This window comes from Bombus vosnesenskii, unplaced genomic scaffold (assembly GCF_011952255.1).
Source record: "Bombus vosnesenskii isolate JDL3184/JDL3185 unplaced genomic scaffold, Bvos_JDL3184-5_v1.1 scf7180000015320, whole genome shotgun sequence".
NCBI lineage: Eukaryota > Metazoa > Arthropoda > Insecta > Hymenoptera > Apidae > Bombus > Bombus vosnesenskii.
In genome coordinates, this window is record NW_022883936.1 from 137,618 (window position 1) to 156,163 (window position 18,546).

At 37.8% G+C, this 18,546-nt stretch overlaps 1 protein-coding gene across 7 annotated transcripts; it reads right to left on the minus strand.

Moving 5' to 3' along the window:
* Positions 1 to 14,604: 14,604 nt before the first annotated feature.
* LOC117241145 lies at positions 14,605 to 17,516 on the minus strand. Of its 7 annotated transcripts, none has more exons than XM_033507122.1 (5): positions 17,423 to 17,516; positions 17,012 to 17,065; positions 16,517 to 16,643; positions 14,989 to 15,078; positions 14,605 to 14,886 (listed from the first exon to the last, which is right to left on the minus strand). In XM_033507122.1, the coding sequence occupies exons 1-4, from the start codon at positions 17,489 to 17,491 to the stop codon at positions 15,038 to 15,040; spliced, it is 291 nt and encodes a 96-aa protein (XP_033363013.1). In that variant the 5' UTR covers positions 17,492 to 17,516; the 3' UTR covers positions 14,605 to 14,886; positions 14,989 to 15,037. The 7 variants fall into 7 exon arrangements, 5 of the variants coding, with proteins under 5 accessions (XP_033363013.1, XP_033363011.1, XP_033363012.1 ...); XR_004494910.1 differs by lacking the exons at positions 14,605 to 14,886; positions 14,989 to 15,078; positions 17,423 to 17,516 and adding exons at positions 15,760 to 15,842; positions 15,939 to 16,038; positions 17,361 to 17,416; XR_004494909.1 differs by lacking the exons at positions 14,605 to 14,886; positions 14,989 to 15,078; positions 17,423 to 17,516 and adding exons at positions 15,760 to 15,842; positions 15,939 to 16,038; positions 17,140 to 17,344.
* Positions 17,517 to 18,546: the final 1,030 nt, after the last annotated feature.

Sequence of the window (18,546 nt, forward strand, 5' to 3'; positions counted from 1 at the left end):
AGCTTATGGCACGAAGTATCCATCAAGTGCGCCTAGATTTTAACTTCCGGAATTCTCGCGGAAATAAGGTCCTCTCCTATTCCATACAGGAGTAATGCTCTCCTTTGTACAATTCGCACTCCTAGGCAGAACTAAAAACCCAGGTTTTTGTCTCCCCGACGGATACTTGAAGAACGCGCCCCTTTGGGAGGCGCAGTCGTTCTTTCAGAGCTTTGGATTCCACGACGTAGTTCTAGGACTTCCAAGATCATAATCTTTTTATATATAGAATCCTTCAACTGCTCTGAGGTGGAAAGTTCGGTGGAAGATTGGGGAGACGTCTCCCATTTTCGTTGGGATTGCCAGTCCAGTTTCTCATCGTGATGTACACGAGAGAATCGTTGATGTGGTTGGCCTGACAACCTTTTTCAGGACGCCCAAGGTCTTGAATGTACCATAGCACAGTGTCTTCAGGTCCGAAGATGTCTCGCGTAGAGTGTTAGCTTCATCAGGGCTATTCAGTCAGCTCCAGACGTGCGCGTATCTGGTGGTGTTCGCAGACATGGCGTCCTTTCAACGTCTACACTCGGTCGAAGTTATTGTCCGACGTGAGAATGTTGCGAATCAGAGTAGCAGCTTCGTCTCACAACTACTCTACCCTCTTCTCCAATCCCGTGGAAACTATAACTGAACGACGCACGGTCGAATTTCTCGGCATTTGCGTAAACATCAACGAAAGACGAAATCTTATGCGATGCCAAGCCGTGCTTCGTAAATCTATTACTAGGGCACTACCGATGAGGACGAGTTGTAAGGTCGGTGTACAAGCATCTTACTGCGTGCTCGACTAAACAGTGCGTAAGACAAAAGCGTGATCAAGCAGCGAGGCAATTCTGCGCCGATAGGACCTCGGGACATGATACAGACTAATTTATAGTATTATTCTAAATACAAAACACCAAGTAAGCATATCATTACTTATGACGAGCTAAAAGTTTATGTTTGTTTAATAAATCATTTAATGGAAATCCTACAAATGGCTTTAAAAATTACCTCTTATGCCATGAAAGTTGTTACGCCAGGTACAAAGGGCCTTTCTGTCAAAAGCATAGAAAGTGCTAATGACCTAATTTCAATACTTAACTCGTCCATTACAATATTCACTATCTTCTCTACAATATAAATACTCTGTATACTCTGTATACTCTGTAGGACTTTTTGTAATTGCATTTGAAGTGCCTTCTAAAAGACCTTTATTAAGTGTCTCATTGAGTTATTACAAAGTTTCTAAAATGAACGTATATTTTTAACTGCCGTTATAATTTCGTGTCATTTATTATTATTTAATCCAAAAAATTAGATATTCTTTGTTCTTTAACATTTCTGTAAAGCTTGGTTCGTTGTGTGGTTTAAATGACGAGATAACACGATGTTGAAGCCGCCAAATATATTTAAAGTAATTAATAAATACAGAGAATGTTCGCTATGACGCTCGGTACTAACTGGTTCGCTATTAAAATCGCTTGAGACTGAGACTGGATAACTGGTCACCTTACGATCGCGTTCGTTTATTTGTACTGGTCGGGGAAGTACCGGAAAATTTAAATTTGACTTTGTTTAAAGATTGTACGTAGCGACGACATTGTTTTGCCCAGAGTTTATTTATTATTACATTATGCATGTTTTAACGATGTTGATACTCCGAAGCAAAACAGCAACATGATTCGAATTGTCCTCTAGCTCACGTGCCGCTACGTTTCTTATATGTCGGGTTATCATTAGGATTTAAGGCGCGTAATGATTCTTCGTTTGAATTAGCCATTGTTTTACGAAACAGAGAATATATTTACGCGAATAAACAAGATTTTACAAAATATTATGAATAATGAGTTTAATAAATGATAAGATTAACAAACGATAAGTTTAACTAATAATTAGATTAAAGAATAATAAGTTTAACGAACAATAAGAGGAACGAATAATATGTCTTACGAATAATAAATTTAATGAATAATGAGATTAACGATTGATAGGTTTCACGAATAATGAATTTAATTAACGCTATTAACAATGTTCCGGGGTTCAAACGAATCCACGGTCAACGGAATAACTCTTTACTATGCGTAGAATAATTTTACACACAAAAATACGATTGCTGAGACACTCGCTAAATTGCTCGATGTATCACTTTCCAAGGCGATCACACGAATGAATATCTGATGAAAATCTTTTTCGCTATACGACTGCATTTGTTTGTTATATGCTCGCTGGAAACATCGAGAAGGTTCCAATCGTTGTTGCTAGGCAATTTCTGTCAAAAGTTTGTTGTATACTCTTTGGAAACATGGAGAAAGTTCCAAACGCCGTTGTTAGGCAGTTTCTGTCTGGAGATTGATTCCTAATACAACGTGTGTCCCATTATATCGACATCTCTAAAGTACAATTCTATGTGATTTCTAGGGAGAACAATACAACCGATCCACACCTTCGTCAGGCAAAACGTTTATCCCGTGACCGTGGCTACTTTCGGCGACCAGTTGTCACCTCGAACCCACTTTCGCTTTCACAAATATCAAACAATTACAAATGACAATTGCTTAATTACAGTTATGATAAAATCTAGGCTAAAGCATTAGAAGGCTTCCTCGAAATTGCAAAAGGAAGGCTCCAATTTTCCTTTCATCTCCGACATATACAATTTATTTTTGACACATAACAAATTATTTTTTCACAGTACAGAAAAAAGCATTGGCCTATATCCAGACATTGTCATAAAGTTAAAACTAAATTTTATAAAATTTGCGATTCAGTTAGTTCGTACGATAGTGTTCGACGTAGCCTAGTCCTCTGTACTTCGGCGCGGTTGTAAATGTCGATCGCGACATACCAGGTAAACGAACGAAAGTGTCAATAATACATCACTCCTTACGGTAGCTGATCGTGATTTGATCGGAGCTGATTTCCAAAAACACTATAAATAACGCCAAGAATTGTATCAACTATCAGTCCATTAACCTAATTCTATCTATTATAATTTAACTACATGTATTCACATGTAGATTCATTTGGCATTCAAGATACTGCCATGACTTATTTAATGACGAATAGATCGCGATACGCAAGAAGCTTAAGAAATAGAAATTAATTTAAATATAGTCATGTTCAGTATCACTTTATTCGTAAGAATCTCAGCAATCTAACTAAGAGACAATGAAGTCAAAAATATAAAAGCTTTATTTTTCTTATTTTAGCGGCTCATCGATAATTGCGTCATTGCTTTATCGATAACTTTGGGAAATATTTATGACGTAGTAAGCATAACTCGTATCTATCTAAAGGGGCAAATTAGTTTAAAGGGTTTTATGCGTATTAATTGTGTACCGATATACGAAATTACGACTTCGGGCGGGCTTGGAAAACACCGACAGTCTCGCTCGAGTCGAAGAAACGCGAAAAGACGAACCGTGTGTATTCGTTTGTTGCACGAATCATATAATTTGAAACAATTTCCTGTCTCATTTATGATACGTCTTGGTGTTTAGAACAGGAAGCGTTAAACCGTTCTATGATAAGCAGTCCAATATAAGAACTACTTCACGGTTTTTGCTTCGGTTCTTATGTTCTTACCGTTTCTCGCAACACGTTTGTTTACAGACGTTAATTTTTTAAACTTCCGCATTTGCCTTTAACTTTTTATGTAACAATCCTTTAAACGGTTTAAACGTTTGCGTATTCCGGAAAATTTAGAGGAATCAACGAAAAAGGAGCACGCAAGGGCATAAATCGAGCCGTGCTCGGTTCGCGTCATTGCAAAGTATTCGGTCATTGCCGAATCATCTGTCATCTGCGTTTCAACAATTAGAAGAATTCTAAATGCGTATTTGCCTTCACTCCTTGTAATCCTTAACTAAATTTCATAGACGCGCTCGGCATACCTGATTTTAGTAATTTCTCGTGTATTGTTTCATTATTGAATTTTGTTTTAAATAAATTTTGACAATGAAATTGCGACGTCGTGAGCGTCGAGATCATTTCTTGCCAGTTTTAACTCTTCGTTTGGCATATCGTCGGAACTCTGACGTATCCGTCCACGAAAAAATTTCTACCATATGCTATAAGAAACATGCATTCTTTGAATAGAAAATAGTATAGAACCATCATCAGAATGATAGAAATTAGCATTACTAGTGATTTCTATTCTATATGATAAATTTATTGATAGATGGATTTATTTATTTAAACAGGGAACGATGGTTATTTGATGTAAACTTAATGCAGTAATGTGATATAACTAAGACAACTAAATTGATAATTCACAACTCATAACTAACAATTAACAACTCATAACAACTTGGCAACTGATGATTAACCAACTGGCAACTAATGAACTCCTCGCAACTAAACTCTAAATTAACTGACTACTAATCGACTTTCTCCCTCGAGAATCCCTTTGTCATTTTTTCATACTCTACCACGCACGTGTTCCGTAACCGTCCGTGATCATGTTCACGTAACGTCTTCTTCTGGGTAACTATTACTGAAGGACCAAGGACATATTAATTAAGTACAAACATTATAATTTCTTTGTTCTTATTATTATTGCATTTTTATATGATATAGAAAAGATGAAAATTAAAAATTGTATTATAATTAGACTACAAATTCAAACTACAACATTCACAATACTATATAGCTCGAGGCTGCATCATGAAAGGATTAATAATTCTGTGAAAGAGATAGCGTAGAGCCCTTAGGGAATTTTTTAGTGACGAGAACGAGTGATTTCAGCACTGTATGATCATTGGCTTAAAATTAGATGTTCGCAAATGGTTTGGTTCATTGAAACATTAAATAATGTAGGAACAAAATATAAAGAAATTATTTCAATGCTTCGGCAAAATATAATTAAGTGCTACTCCATGAATGCCATTCTAGAAATAAATAAAAAATTAACACTTATAATATCTGTAATAACAGTAATATAACTTTAATTAACAAATATAAGAAAACGTGAAGCTTTGGACGCTTCAAGTAGTTCTTAAAAGAGCAGGCGAACACATTTGAGGGTACAATATATTAAACTAGCTGACAAACTTTTTCCCTGCCTCGGGCCACATGAACTTCCGTTAGGCGATTCCCCTACCATGAGCGAGTTAGTTTGCACTTTGTGCATCTTCTATGGGATGACGGCGGCTAAGGGTTTTCTGACACCATTACGATCAGATAGGAATACGTTATAGTTATAATTTATAATAGTTGACCTATTATAATCTACTATCTTTATTCTAAATCAAGCAAAACTATATACATACTTAGTGTGGACACTGTGTTCGTGACGTTTTGTTAATAAATGATCATATGTCGACAGGAATTTTGCTGCTTGCTATCCTTAGTAAGGTAAAGCTGTCGGCTCTTTGTTAACACGGATTGATTCTATGATTTTGTGTTTCATAGTAGAAAAAATGCTTTCGCATTTATGAATGGATCGTAGATATTTATTGACAGATAATAACTCAAAAAATTCATGTCCACGTTTACTACTACTAGGTAGGAACAGAATCTCCTGCAGATTGTACACAATTCCAATCGAAATGGCATATACTGTTCGATATTGCAACGTCTTGAATTGTTGAAAATGACTAAGTCATTTTTTAATGTATCGAAATCTTTAAATCTAGTTTGGAATTGTTCCTTAATTTCTGTTAACGATGCTGTGAATTGTTATTTTTTCGCAAGACAGAAAAGTATCAAAGTGGGAAGTTCCTATTTTAAATATATATATTGAATTTATTTTTGGAAGCAGCTGATGTGCCCAATTAATTTTAATATCTATTATGGCCTTGCTTTTGTAAACTTATATTTAAAAGGTATATATTTAAAAATATTTAAGGTAGTGTGTAAGGCCTATCAAAAATGGCAATTCACTTAAGAACGAAATATCTTCAAGGTTCGATAATAAATCCTCATTTCCTTTAATTTTATTTTGCTTCTTTTAATTCGGATACGTCTTTTCTTAAAGAAGAAAGTCGGGACAGGCTCCTTCCTGCAGTCAACCAGTGTACATCTGTATATACGTTATATACATGTATATCTGTATGCAACGGGAGATCTTTGTAAGTGGAATTAATTTCTTGCAAGAAGATTTTAAAACTTCATGCTTCTATGCTTTATTTTCGTCTATAATCAAGTTAGTATAATAATTTTCGTTAGTATTTTCATCATGGAATTTAACATTTTAATTTTCGCACATGACGCTTTTTGATGCAGGATACAATGTTGTGCAATTGATGCCGTGTTTTTTTTTTTGTTAATGGGCCTTTTAAGCCGTTTTCTTTCTCTATTATTAATGGTGCTCAGTCTGTGATAATCGCGCTGTATTTATTGAATCCTCCGTGTACTCCTACTTCTTTGCGGAAAGCATTGAAGATACTAACTTCTTTTCTAGATAAATGCGGTGGTGCGAGTGTTAAAAGCTCTTCATCGATGCAAAAATTCTCATCCATTATTCACACAAAAATTATATATTGTCTTACAGCAGTAATGTCTGTGCTTTCATTTAGGCAAAGTGGGAAATATCAACGTCTTTCCAATAGTTTTAATCTACTTTCAATTTGTTCATTGATATCGATCACGTAAGCAGAAATCGTTTGATGTGATATAGTCACACTTTCGAAACTTTTGTGACGGCACTCGACAACAAATACCACCACTCGACACTAACTAGTACCGGACAACGGTAGCGCAGTGGTTAGCGCCTTAGGTTACGAACGTTCAGGACCTGGGTTTCGAATCCGTGTCCTATTTTTCTCCCACGCATCTAAATTAGAAAAAAAATAGCAATAGTACCCCAGCAGCGACATCTATAGTCAGAAGCTCTTTAAGTATCATGGACTACACAATACGCCTCAATTTCTACTATAATTTCACTTCCGAAAGCCTTAGCCATATGAGTTGTTAATCTCTTTACAAATTTCCCACCCGAAAAACATTTCTTCGTACGAGCGATCTCCAATGCCAACTGCGTACTTTGTTTTTGATGCGTATTCATACCACTACCTTGCAATTTATTTATGTATGAGGTCTTTAATTTCTTCCGTAATTGTTGTCGACATTCTCCAGAACACGCCGAAGAGTTTTCCACATGATGAGTATTATAATGTTGGAAGACGATACTTTTCTTCATTACAGCCAATTTTGTATTACAAAGCAAGTGCTATCACAATCCATCACAATTCATGAGGAAAATCTCTGTTTACTAGACTTCATGAAAGCAACTACTTTCACAGTTCATTATTCCTTTCGGCATAATTAACACTAGGTTTACGGGACCAGTCAATTTGACGGGTTTCAAACTGCGAAATGAAATATCTCAAAAACCATAGCATTAATTTTAACCATTTTGCATCGTAAATTAATCATTTCATCCAAAGAATTCATATACACAATTATTTTTTCCTAAGCTTTCTAATTTTTAAAATTTGTATGTAGTATACCCTTTTTTCTTCCGAGGAGGGAAAGTGCATTACGCATATCCAGTACCATTCGTACATGGGTTATGTGGGGCTCGGCAGGGTAACGTCGCCATACCCACTAAAAACCCCTCCTCCTTCGCTGATCCAAGCGGTACTCAAGGTTCCAACCCGGCACAGTCGTTCGACAATACTTCGGTTTGGCCTTTACATAACGTACCCTAAATCTCTACCTTTGCTTCAATCCGCTCCCCTTCTTCTTCTTCTGGACAATCCACCACGCTTCTCTATTTCCTTCTCTTTGAGCTGCCGTGACTTCATCACTCTGTTACAAAATGTAGTGAATTTCAGCCACATACAATCTTCCGCAGTCATCCTCGCAACGGTGTCACTGTCCATCCTCCACTCGACCCCTGCCTCGGATTCGCCATCCATCTGAGACACTTGAACAGCACGTGCTCGGCGTCGTCCAGGTCGTCCCCACAATCCCAGCAACTGGCATGATTCTCCTTGCCGATCCTATACCGATAGTAGTTGAAGATACCATGACCGGTAAGGATCTGCATCGCGTAATGGTCGATCCTCCTCCTCCTCCTTACAAAGGTCAAGGGATCCCTGATCAACCTTCTTGTCCAATTGCCGGGATTGTGGAATGTCCTTCGATGTTCCACTTGTCCTCGGCTTCTTTTTTCAGGCTCCTCATCTCCTCCACCAAGCCATACGCCTCGCCCTGCCGATCTTCGCTGGATCTCCTCTTCTTCGCCTCGTACTCCTTCCACCGAGGCTTCGCCTTGATATGAATGGGCATGCTGCCCGTTACCACGCACAGCGCCCCGTGCGACACTGTCCTGTACGCCGTTGACGTACGAACGTCAACGGTCAACTTTTGCCAAGGGTTTTGGCAAAAGCACCACCCTCGCCACCTTCCACACCGCTGGTATCCGCCCAGAACTATTTATACTGTTGAACAGGTCCAGAAGCCGCCCAGGTCGTTGTTCCGCTACGATCCTAACGATCTCCCTCGGAACCCCTTCCACGACCACGGCCACGGCCGTTAGCAGGTGCTCCTCTTCTCCCCGCATCTGCGGGACCCGAGAACTATGATCTTCCTCCGACTGTTCCGCTCTATTGATGATGAAAAGATCTTCAAGAATCCTCGCAACCCTGTCCTTGTAGAGACCCTCCGGTGGCACGTTCCGATCCATTTTGGCTCTTACTGCTCAATACGGACTCCCCCAAGGATCCTGATCCAAAGTTGCGCAAAACTCCCTCCACTTTTCCACCTTACTAATAGGTCCTGCGCTAGCCTGCGCACCTGTCCAAGTTTATCTGCAGGACCTTTATCTCTTTCTGCTCCTGCCCTCCACGCTGACCATCAGACAGGCCAACGAACCCGTAACGTGCCCGTAGCGTTAGTCTTTGCAGTAGTTTTTGTCCCAACTACGGGAAGATAGGGGAGATCTATTTTTGCAACGAACGACGCTTTCCGCTAGCAACCTTCCCTCAAGGACAGCTAGTATCTTTTTCTAACCACCAACATGGAAATTGACCAATTAACAGCAACGTTAATTTCCCTCACTTTCGAATGACGACTATCCTCGACGAATCCGATGATCTCGTGTCCTTAGACACACCTCATCATAGTTTTCCTCTGTGGCAACATCGGGACGGAAAGTCATTCTTTTTTGCGATCTCATCGACGAAAAGAGTAACGCCTTACGACCAGTGAATATTACGCGTTTTATTAACAAAGAGTCCGATTTAGATTTTGTGAGCACGTACATCTATTATCCCGTTGACCGCGGATTCGTTATTGAACCTAGGATCATTGTCATTAGTTTCTCGAATATCTAATTACCACGGTTACTTGTCCAATTCTATAATAATCGTATTTGCACTAGTCAATGTCTTCTTTATTGCATAACGACAATGTGTAATCCAAATGAAGATTCGTTTCACGCCCGTAACCCTAATTCTAATGTAAACCCGGCATATATTACAACATATATGTCGGAGATGAAAGAACACCGGAGCCTTTGGAATTTTGGATAATCCCGCAACATTGTAACCTAGAGTCTACCATAGCTGTAATTAAACAATTGTAGTTATTCAATCCGATTGTAATTGTTCGCGAGTGATAATGAGCTTGGGCTCGAGGCGACAACCAGTCGTCGAACGTAGCCGCGGTCACGGGATGAACGCTTTGTCTAACAAAGGTATGGAGTAATTCTATAGCTCTCCTTAAAAGAAATATTTGTGGCGGCACGCGACAGTAAACATTCCAACGGTTTCTGTCCCGTGGCTCGCCACACGCAGACCCTATTCTTCGAGCAAGATGATTGCCAGATGTCGATGCGTCTCCGGAGTACATGGTCAGCTAGCCCGAGAGCCCGTTATAAATCTTAGAATTTAGTTGACTAAAGTCCTTCAAACAAACAGTCTTTGTCCCAGCTACGGGAAGATAGGAGAGACCTATTTTTCAACGAACGACTAGCAACTTTCCCTCGAGGGCGACTAGCATCTCTTTCTAACCACCGATATGGAGATTGACCAATTAGCAGCAACGCCAAATTCCGTCACCTTCTGAACGAAGGGTATCCTCGACGAATCCGATGATCTCGTGTCCTCAGACGCACCCCATCATAGTTTTCCTCTGCAGCATCATCGCGACGGAGAGTCATTCTCTCGTGAGGTCGTATTAGCGAGTTACTTAGAGTCTGTACGCTCGGTGGATATTACACGTTTTCGGAAAGAGTCCGACTTAGAATTTTGTGAGCACGTACATCTATCATCCCATTGACTGCGGATTCGTTATTGAACCTAAGACCAACATCACTAGTATCGCGAGTGTCCAACCGCCGCGGTTGATTGTCGAGTCGGTAGCATCCATACTCGTATTAACAGACCGTACCTTCGTTATAACACGACGATGGCCGATTCCAATGAAGATTCATCAAACTCCCACAACTTTATTCCTGACCCTTCTCCGACATATATGTTACACTCTGAAGACCTCGATAACCTTCTTGCGCGCACGCTTGTTGCCAACCGACTCTTCTAGATTCTTCTAACAGCCTCCAATAGCCTTTTGTCTCAACTGTGACCTGGACGCCCTCTAACACTTACACACACATTCACATGTACAGTGTAAATGTATCATCTACTTAACATCTTGATTTTCTGCTGGTATCTGCACGTGGCTGCAGGATGGTTTTCCCACAGTATTTGATGTTTGTTCTTTTGGTTTTACAGCCGGCATTACATCGTTCTGTTCCTCGTTGTAGGTCGTGGAGTCGGTTTCGCGGGGGTCGTTGCCCACTTTCTGTTCACTGCCGTAGGCGCCGGCTTCTTTGTTGCCGCCTGTACTCTTGGCGATTCGGAATATCGTTCCTTCGGGGCTCGCTCCATTCTCCCAAAGGACGTGCTCGGTTTCCCGATTGTCCTGATGCATAGGGTACGATTATCCCAGTGTCTACACGGGCTTTGAATTTGTAACAATGGTTCACTAGATGCCCAGGTTTTTTACAATAGTTACATGGTATAATATTTTGTCTCGGAGCGTTTGGGTAATTCTGCGATGGAGGTACAAATCTTCGATCCTGGCGGTTGTTTCCGATGTTGTTATTAGTGTTCAGGGGACGAACGTTGTTACGTTTGTAATTGTTCGGAGGTGTCGGTCGTTGGTATTATCACGTAATAAATGGCGAGATATTGTAAAAAAAAGGCGAATGAGCAATAGCCCATTCGTATGCTTTATTAATAAGACAATGTTACAATTCAATTGTAGAACACAAACTGACTCATTGACTAAGGGACTGGGATCTTTACCTCCTCATTATGATTCACATATCCTACGGGTGGGAGTCCGGCTACTGTCTGTTCTCATCGCTATCGCATGACCAAGTGTTATCGACATATCCTGAGGTCGGCAGATGTCTGGCTTTTGGGTGACGTTACACTCCCCCCTTCGTAGAGTGAACTTAGTCCTCTAAGTTCTTGCGTTTCTTCAGAATCGATGGATGAAATTTGGCCTTGGGCGGTGTTGATAATTCAAAACTTACTCTTGATTCTCTTTCTGTTCCAGGTTGTACAGGTAATATCGGTGTGTAAATGTTTATAGGGGCGGAAGGTGTTGCAGTACTAACGTTAGGTGTGTTACTAACGGTGTTTTTCTTAATTTTGTAGCAAAATATGTGAATACATAGTTTTGTCAGTCCTATCTTATTAAGCAGATACAAGCACATGAGTCCAATGGATATATATCCTATTATTTGCAACGTAGTGAGACCTCAAGTTTTAGTTTGTGTTATTCTGTGCGAAAAAGTTAATTGATTGGCTCTATCTCCTATTTGATTCAAGGTATCAGTATAACCGTTTAGGTTGCTCTTACTTTAGGGGTCTTTTCTAAGGCATCAAGCATTGAGGATCAATCTACGTTATTAGTTATATTTATAGTTCTGATCTTAATATCGTAAGAAGTGCTCTTGGGATTGCCACTGATTCTCATATGGTTGTCTTCATACGATATATCTACAGTTATTTTAGTTTTCAACAGAGAGGGTTGCTTCAGTTTGACAATTTGATGTCCTTCTTTAGAGAATATATTGAGTTCTATTGGTTTTCCTGGTATAGCTATGTAGTGATTTTCGTTTTTGAGTGGTATAAAAGTTATTTCTACTATCTTATAGACTGTGAATTTACAAAATCTTATGGTATTGTCTACACTAACTATTTCGGATGCGCAATCGTGTTTTGAACGTCTATCATGTATGGCTTGAGTTTTGTTTGCAAATATACAATTCGTGTTTGCTTGTCCAAATATATCTGGTCTACATTCAGATAAGTTAATCCTGAGGTGAAAAATATCGGACGTTCGACTAATGGGGCGAGAAATGCTCCGTTCTTTTGAGTCGGTATAAGGTATACCTGTTCTATTTCCCATTCTGAGTCAATTATTGTTGGAATTGAAATTTTAAAGAAGACCTTTTCGCTTTGGACAAACAGTGTGAGTGTAGAGACGTCTAAAATATTTTGGAAATTATTTTCTTCTGGTGAAAATCCTTCATTTATGATGTGATTTCCTAAAGCCTTAGCGTACTGTTCTAAGAAAGTGTGATGATTTATAATCTGGGGGCTAATAATTCCCTGTTTTCCTAGTAAAATTAAATTGAATATTTCATCGAGTTGAAAGTGTAGATCTGACAAAGCGCTTTCTATAGAAATAGTCTTGTCTGTTAGAAGTCCTAGCTTGTTTACTTGATTTATTTTATTTTGTATGTCCGCGTTTACTTTTTCTAATTGTTTTAGGCTGTCGGTGTTCAGGATTTTCCTAATTAGAGCGGCTTGATTAGCTACAATGGTTTTTAATTCGTTTCCTTCGCTAAATAGTTTGTCAATATTCTGGTTTATCAATTGTAAATCGTCAGAATCTAAGGTTCCGAAAAGTGTTTTGCTGATTGAACCTATAGCGTCTATTAATCCTCTCTTAACTCTAGAATGAGTTAATAATCTTAAATGTGTTCCTAGCGTTTTGATGTTATTGAACTTGTTGGTTAAGGAAAGTATCTCTGATTTTACTTGACATGGGGTGGTATAATGTTTTTGGATCTCTGTTATGTGTTTTCCTAACGTATCGATGTGGTTAAATATATCGCTTACATCTATTCCTATATATACGTTAACTTTTTCATTACACTAATAGACTATTACACTAATAGACTAATATTTTCTCGTGGAAAATTGCGTTATTTTCTATCGGTATTAATTCCAATCCGAGCACGAGGGTTGTGCATGAGATGAGCGTCCTGAAAAGTATGCTTTAATTCTGTTACCATGTATCTTCTTAATTTGGTTAATCGTATTCTTCTAGCTTTAATCTCCATCTAATTAATCGTGATGAGGGGTCTGCAATTTTTAAGTTAAGTTAAAGCTTGGTGGTCGGTTCTTATGAGAAAATGTCCTCTTAGCAAATATTGTCTCAAACGTTTTACTGCTCATACGATTGCAAGGAGTTCTTTTTCAGTGGTTGAGTAATTTCTTTCGGGGGATTTAGTGTTCTGGAGATGTAACAACAAGGATGGTCGTTTTGTGAAAGAACAGCGCCTATTCCTTCGTTAGAGGCGTCGGTTGTTAATGTAAATGTTTCGTTAAATTTGGAATATGTCAATACTGGGGCTTTGCATAATGCGTTTTTGAGAGTTTGAAAGCTATCTTGTTGTTTGTCTGTCCAATGAAAGGGTGTGTCTTTCTTTGTCAGGTCGGTTAGAGGTTTGGTTTGAAACAAATGGATGAATTACAATTCAACAATTTAATTAAATTTCGCAATGGCATCGTGAATAATCCGAAAGGAAAGGAAAGAGGAATGGAACGATAGGACTATACACTTTTATAACAAATACTGTTACGACCGTTCGCGGAGAGACGCGGTCGCTAGGAAAACGAGTCAGCGAGAGGCGTAAACTCTCGCTACGATTCGGTTAATCGACGCCGCGAAATAGTCGTTCCCCTGTTTCGGTTAAGATAACAGAGGTGGTTAAATGAATGTAACACTGTATAGTAAGTTATATATCACCGTTTATTCTAACAACTTGTAAAGAAGATAGTTACGCTGGTGCGCATGTATAAGATGAGTGAGTGACTGATCTACGGGTGTGTTCCCGGTCGAAGGATGGAAAATCAGTTGTCTTCGGAGACGATGCTGTGGCGGAGGAAAGCTAAGGATGGGTGTGTCTAGCGCACGGGACCATCGGATTTGTTGGTGACGATTTTGGCTAAGAGAGTGAGAGAAATAGGCTTTGTTGTTAATTGGTTAAATGAAGGTTGGTGGACTAGGAAGGGTCATAGCTGCCCTCGAGAGAAAGTGGTTAGTGGGAGGAAAGTTGCACCATACGTGAGAAAAACTAACTTTCCCTTGTCAAGCCGTAGTAGACAATGGTCTTTAGAAATGAGTCGGAAAACAGATGTTTGTTGGGTCTGAAGGACCTTAACTAGCGAATTGCTTAGATTTATGATGGGTGCTTAAGAATATTGAGGGTACGCAGCGAGGATGAGCGGACATCTGGTTTACATTTGGCCCGCAGTGTGTGGCCTGGTCTAGGTAGAATGTCGCCCGACGTAACAAATACGAAATATCAAACAATCTAATATATAACAAATATGGACATACAAAATCTACAATAAACAAAATACATCTTATATACAACGGAATATAAAATATATAAAACACCTAGGCATATTATCACACTTCGATAAACCAAGCACTATTGTCAAAATCCACACACGAAACGTCAAGATTGAAGTGAAAGGGATTCCACGAACAGTACACTTGATCAAGTTACAACTATCATCGAAGTAGACCACCAGAACGATTTCAAGAGGCAATGTAGTACAGTGGTGTATGGCATAATGTTGCTTGTCGAATATTACAGATAGTAGAAACCTAAAAGAAAAAGGAAAATTACTATCTATGTTCTAACTATTATTTGAATATAAAATGTGTTATTCAATAAAATAATTACAAAACAGTGAAAGTGAAAAGTACCTTGCAAACACTTGCTCATCATAGAAGGAAGTGTATGTGCGAAGACAGGTTATAGGTCCATATTCATAGAACATAATGTATGACAGTCAGCTGAAACAAATGGATGAATTAACCTCAATTGTCTTAATACAAAATATAATATTACTAAATGTTTATAACAATATTGTAATATCGAAAAATAAGGATAGAAATTTTTTTTTTCGATTGCTTACAATTTATTAATATTAAATTGGATATACAAATATAAATTGGACAGAGAACGATATTTATTTAACGGAAACTAAGTGCAATACTCGTATCTATATCAAATAACTTTACAGTTATTCGACCACTCTCGTCACAACGAATCTAACACACACACTCTCTCTCTCTAACAACTCTATCAATTCTCACAACTCTACTCTTCGACAACTCAAAACCTCTAACGACTCTACTTTTCGACGACTCAATTAGCTCTAACGACTCTACTCTTCAACGACTCAATTAGCTCTAACGACTCTACTCTTCAACGACTCAATTCGCTCTGACTCTCGCAACACAATCCTGCCCGGTCGTGCTCGTTCTTGCTCTCGTCCTCTCACACACATACACACTTTTCGGCTCACATACTCTGGCCTCTCGATTGCCATTCCTTGAAATATGAAACCGTACCTCTGTTTTGACGCTGCTTATCCTTTCTCGCGTCGCTGTTATTAGGCGCTCTTGGATGTAAACAAACCACGAAAGACGATGTACACGGTTTTTTTCTATTTTGAACCGACCTCTAATTCAAATCTATTCTACGATATTACAATATTGTGGTTAAGCCAAAGGAAGTGTGACACTGCTTATCGAATAGTGCAGATAGTGGAAACCTAAAAGACAAAAGGAAAATTACTACGTGTGTATTATTTAAATATAAAACATGTTAATTCAATAAAATAACTAAAGGCAGTGAATGTGAAAAGTACCTAGTGCACGATTAATCATCGTAGAAGGAAGTGTACATGCAGGAATTCCACAGAGACAAATTATGGATCCACTCCATAGAACATAATATGCATCTGTCAGCTGAAACGGAATGGATAAACTAACCTTAATTGCCTTGACATATATGAAAGAAAATAATATTATTAAAAATTTACAACAATATTACAATTAAACTAAAAGAAGCACGATAACAGTCAATGATTGTTGTTCGACAATAGACTTACGGTTGTCCAATGGAAAAGAAAATTCAAAGATCAAGAAAATATGTGACATTACTACAAATAAGTCAACACTGACGCAACAGTCTTCGATAAGAAGAAACAAAATTAGTTGATAAGTGTAGAAAGAGGTTATAGAATAATTAAGATAGGTTAACTGAATGTCAATAATAAATATGACTAGAATAAGAAGATGTTATACTATATTAACCTATATAATATTGTTAAATTATTGTATCTGACATATGGAAATAAATTTTATAATACACAATAGCGATAGTTGATACAATACAATACCCACGTATTAAATTAAATTAATTAAATGACATTTTTATACTTACAAATATAGGATGGATAAAGATATCCATAGTAAGTATTTAGAACATAAGAAGAACTGGATGATGCCGTACGTACTGCAGGAATGCTCCAGGTAAGTGATGCAGTGTTGAAGGAACATGATCGGAGAAGCTATAAAACAATAATAACCCAATAATAGCTTTGACTAATAATATATGAATTAGCTCCAAAATTATACCATTTAAATATGAAATAGCAACAAATCACAAGAACCAAGTAATGACAAACTAACAAAAGGAAGCAGAAATAGTCAATGAATATAGAAATAGATTAGAAATTAATCAAGACAGGTTAACTAAGCATCGACGATAAACATGATTAAAATAAGAAATTATTATATTACATTGAGCTATTATAGTGTTATTATACTAAATTTAATATAAAGAAATAAAGTTATACATACTTACAGATATAGGATAAATAAAAGTAAAATAAGTGTTTAGAGAATAACGAAGAACCAGACGATGCCAAATACTCACTATATAAATGTTCCAAGTAAGCAATGCATCATCGAAGGAATAGAATTTGAGAAACTACAAACAATAATAATTCAATAAACAGGTTTTAACTACTAATACATAGATTAGCTCAAAAATTTATACTATACAAATATGAAATAACAATAAATCGCAAGTACGAAGTAACGACAGATTAATAGGAAAGAAATAGAAATAGCTAATAAATATAGAAATAAGCTATAAATTAATCAAGATAGATTAGCTGAATATTGATGACCAAACATGATTAAAATTAGAAATTATTATATTGTGTTGAGTTACTATAGTATTATTATATTAAATCTGGCATAAAGAAATAAGGTTATATTACACAATAGTGACTGGTGACACAATACACTATGCACACATTAAATTAAACCAATAAACACAAACCACTTTATAATCAAACAATGAAACAATTCTATTAGTAATTAATAATTTCGAGAACGATATAATCCACATGCTATTACATTAAAATAACACACAGTATATATATATGTCGGATTAACATTAGAATTTAAGGCGCGTAACTATTCTTCGTTTGATTTAGCCATCGTTTTACACAACAGAGATTATATTTACGCGTATATACAAGATTTTACAAAATATTATGAATATGGAATTTAATGAATAATAAGATTAACAAACAATAAGTTTAACTAATGATTAGATTAACGAATAATTTTAACGAATAATAAGTTTAACGAATAATAAGATTAACGAATAATAAGTTTAACGAATAATGAGTTTAATAAACGTTATTAACAATGTTCTTGGGCTCAAACAAATCTACGGTCAACGGGATAACTCTTTACTATGCGTAGAATAATTTTTAGACACAAAAATACGATTGCTAAGACGCTCGGTAAACTGCTCGATGTATCACTTTCCAAGGCGATCACACGAATGAAGATCTGATGAAAATCTTTCTCGCTGTACGATTGCATTTGTTTGTTATATGCTCGCTGGAAGCATCGAGAAGGTTCCAATCGCCGTTGCTAGGCAGTTTCTGCCAAGAGTTTGTTGTATACTCTTTGGGAGCATGGAGAAAGTTGCAAACGCCGTTGCTAGGCAGTTTCTGTCTGGAGTTTGATTCCTAATACAACGTGTGTCTCATTATATCGACACTGCAAAGTACAATTCTATGTGGCCAGGCCCGTTCTTGAGGCCGTATGCCTCCGCAACCACATTTCTAGGGAGAGCCATACAACCGATCCACACCTTCGTCAGGCAACGCGTTCATCCCGTGACCGCGGCTACGTTCGGCGACTGGCTATCGCCTCGAGCCCAAGCTCATTATCACAAATCTCGAAAAAATACAATCGGATCAAAAGACGACAATTGTTTAATTACGCCTATGATAGAATCTAGATTACGGTGTTAAGGGATTATCCTGAAGTTCCAAAGGGAAGGCTCCGATGTTCTTTCATCTCCGACATATATATTACAACAAACGTACACATCACAACGAACATAAAACAACATTGTTGACCACTTCACTAAAATAGAGTTGAAAC

What these genes read in the sequence shown, in the direction of transcription:
- LOC117241145 (XM_033507119.1), bottom strand. Translation starts at nt 17,491, where the DNA reads ATGTGGATTATATCGTTCTCGAAATTATTAATTACTAATAGAATTGTT. An exon ending in CATTGTTTGATTATAAAGTG is followed by an intron (nt 17,066 to 17,422) that starts GTTTGTGTTTAT and finishes TATTGTTTGTAG; the next exon opens with TTTCTCAAATTCTATTCCTT. An exon ending in TCTTTATCCATCCTATATTT is followed by an intron (nt 16,039 to 16,516) that starts GTAAGTATAAAA and finishes ATTCCGTTTCAG; the next exon opens with CTGACAGATGCATATTATGT.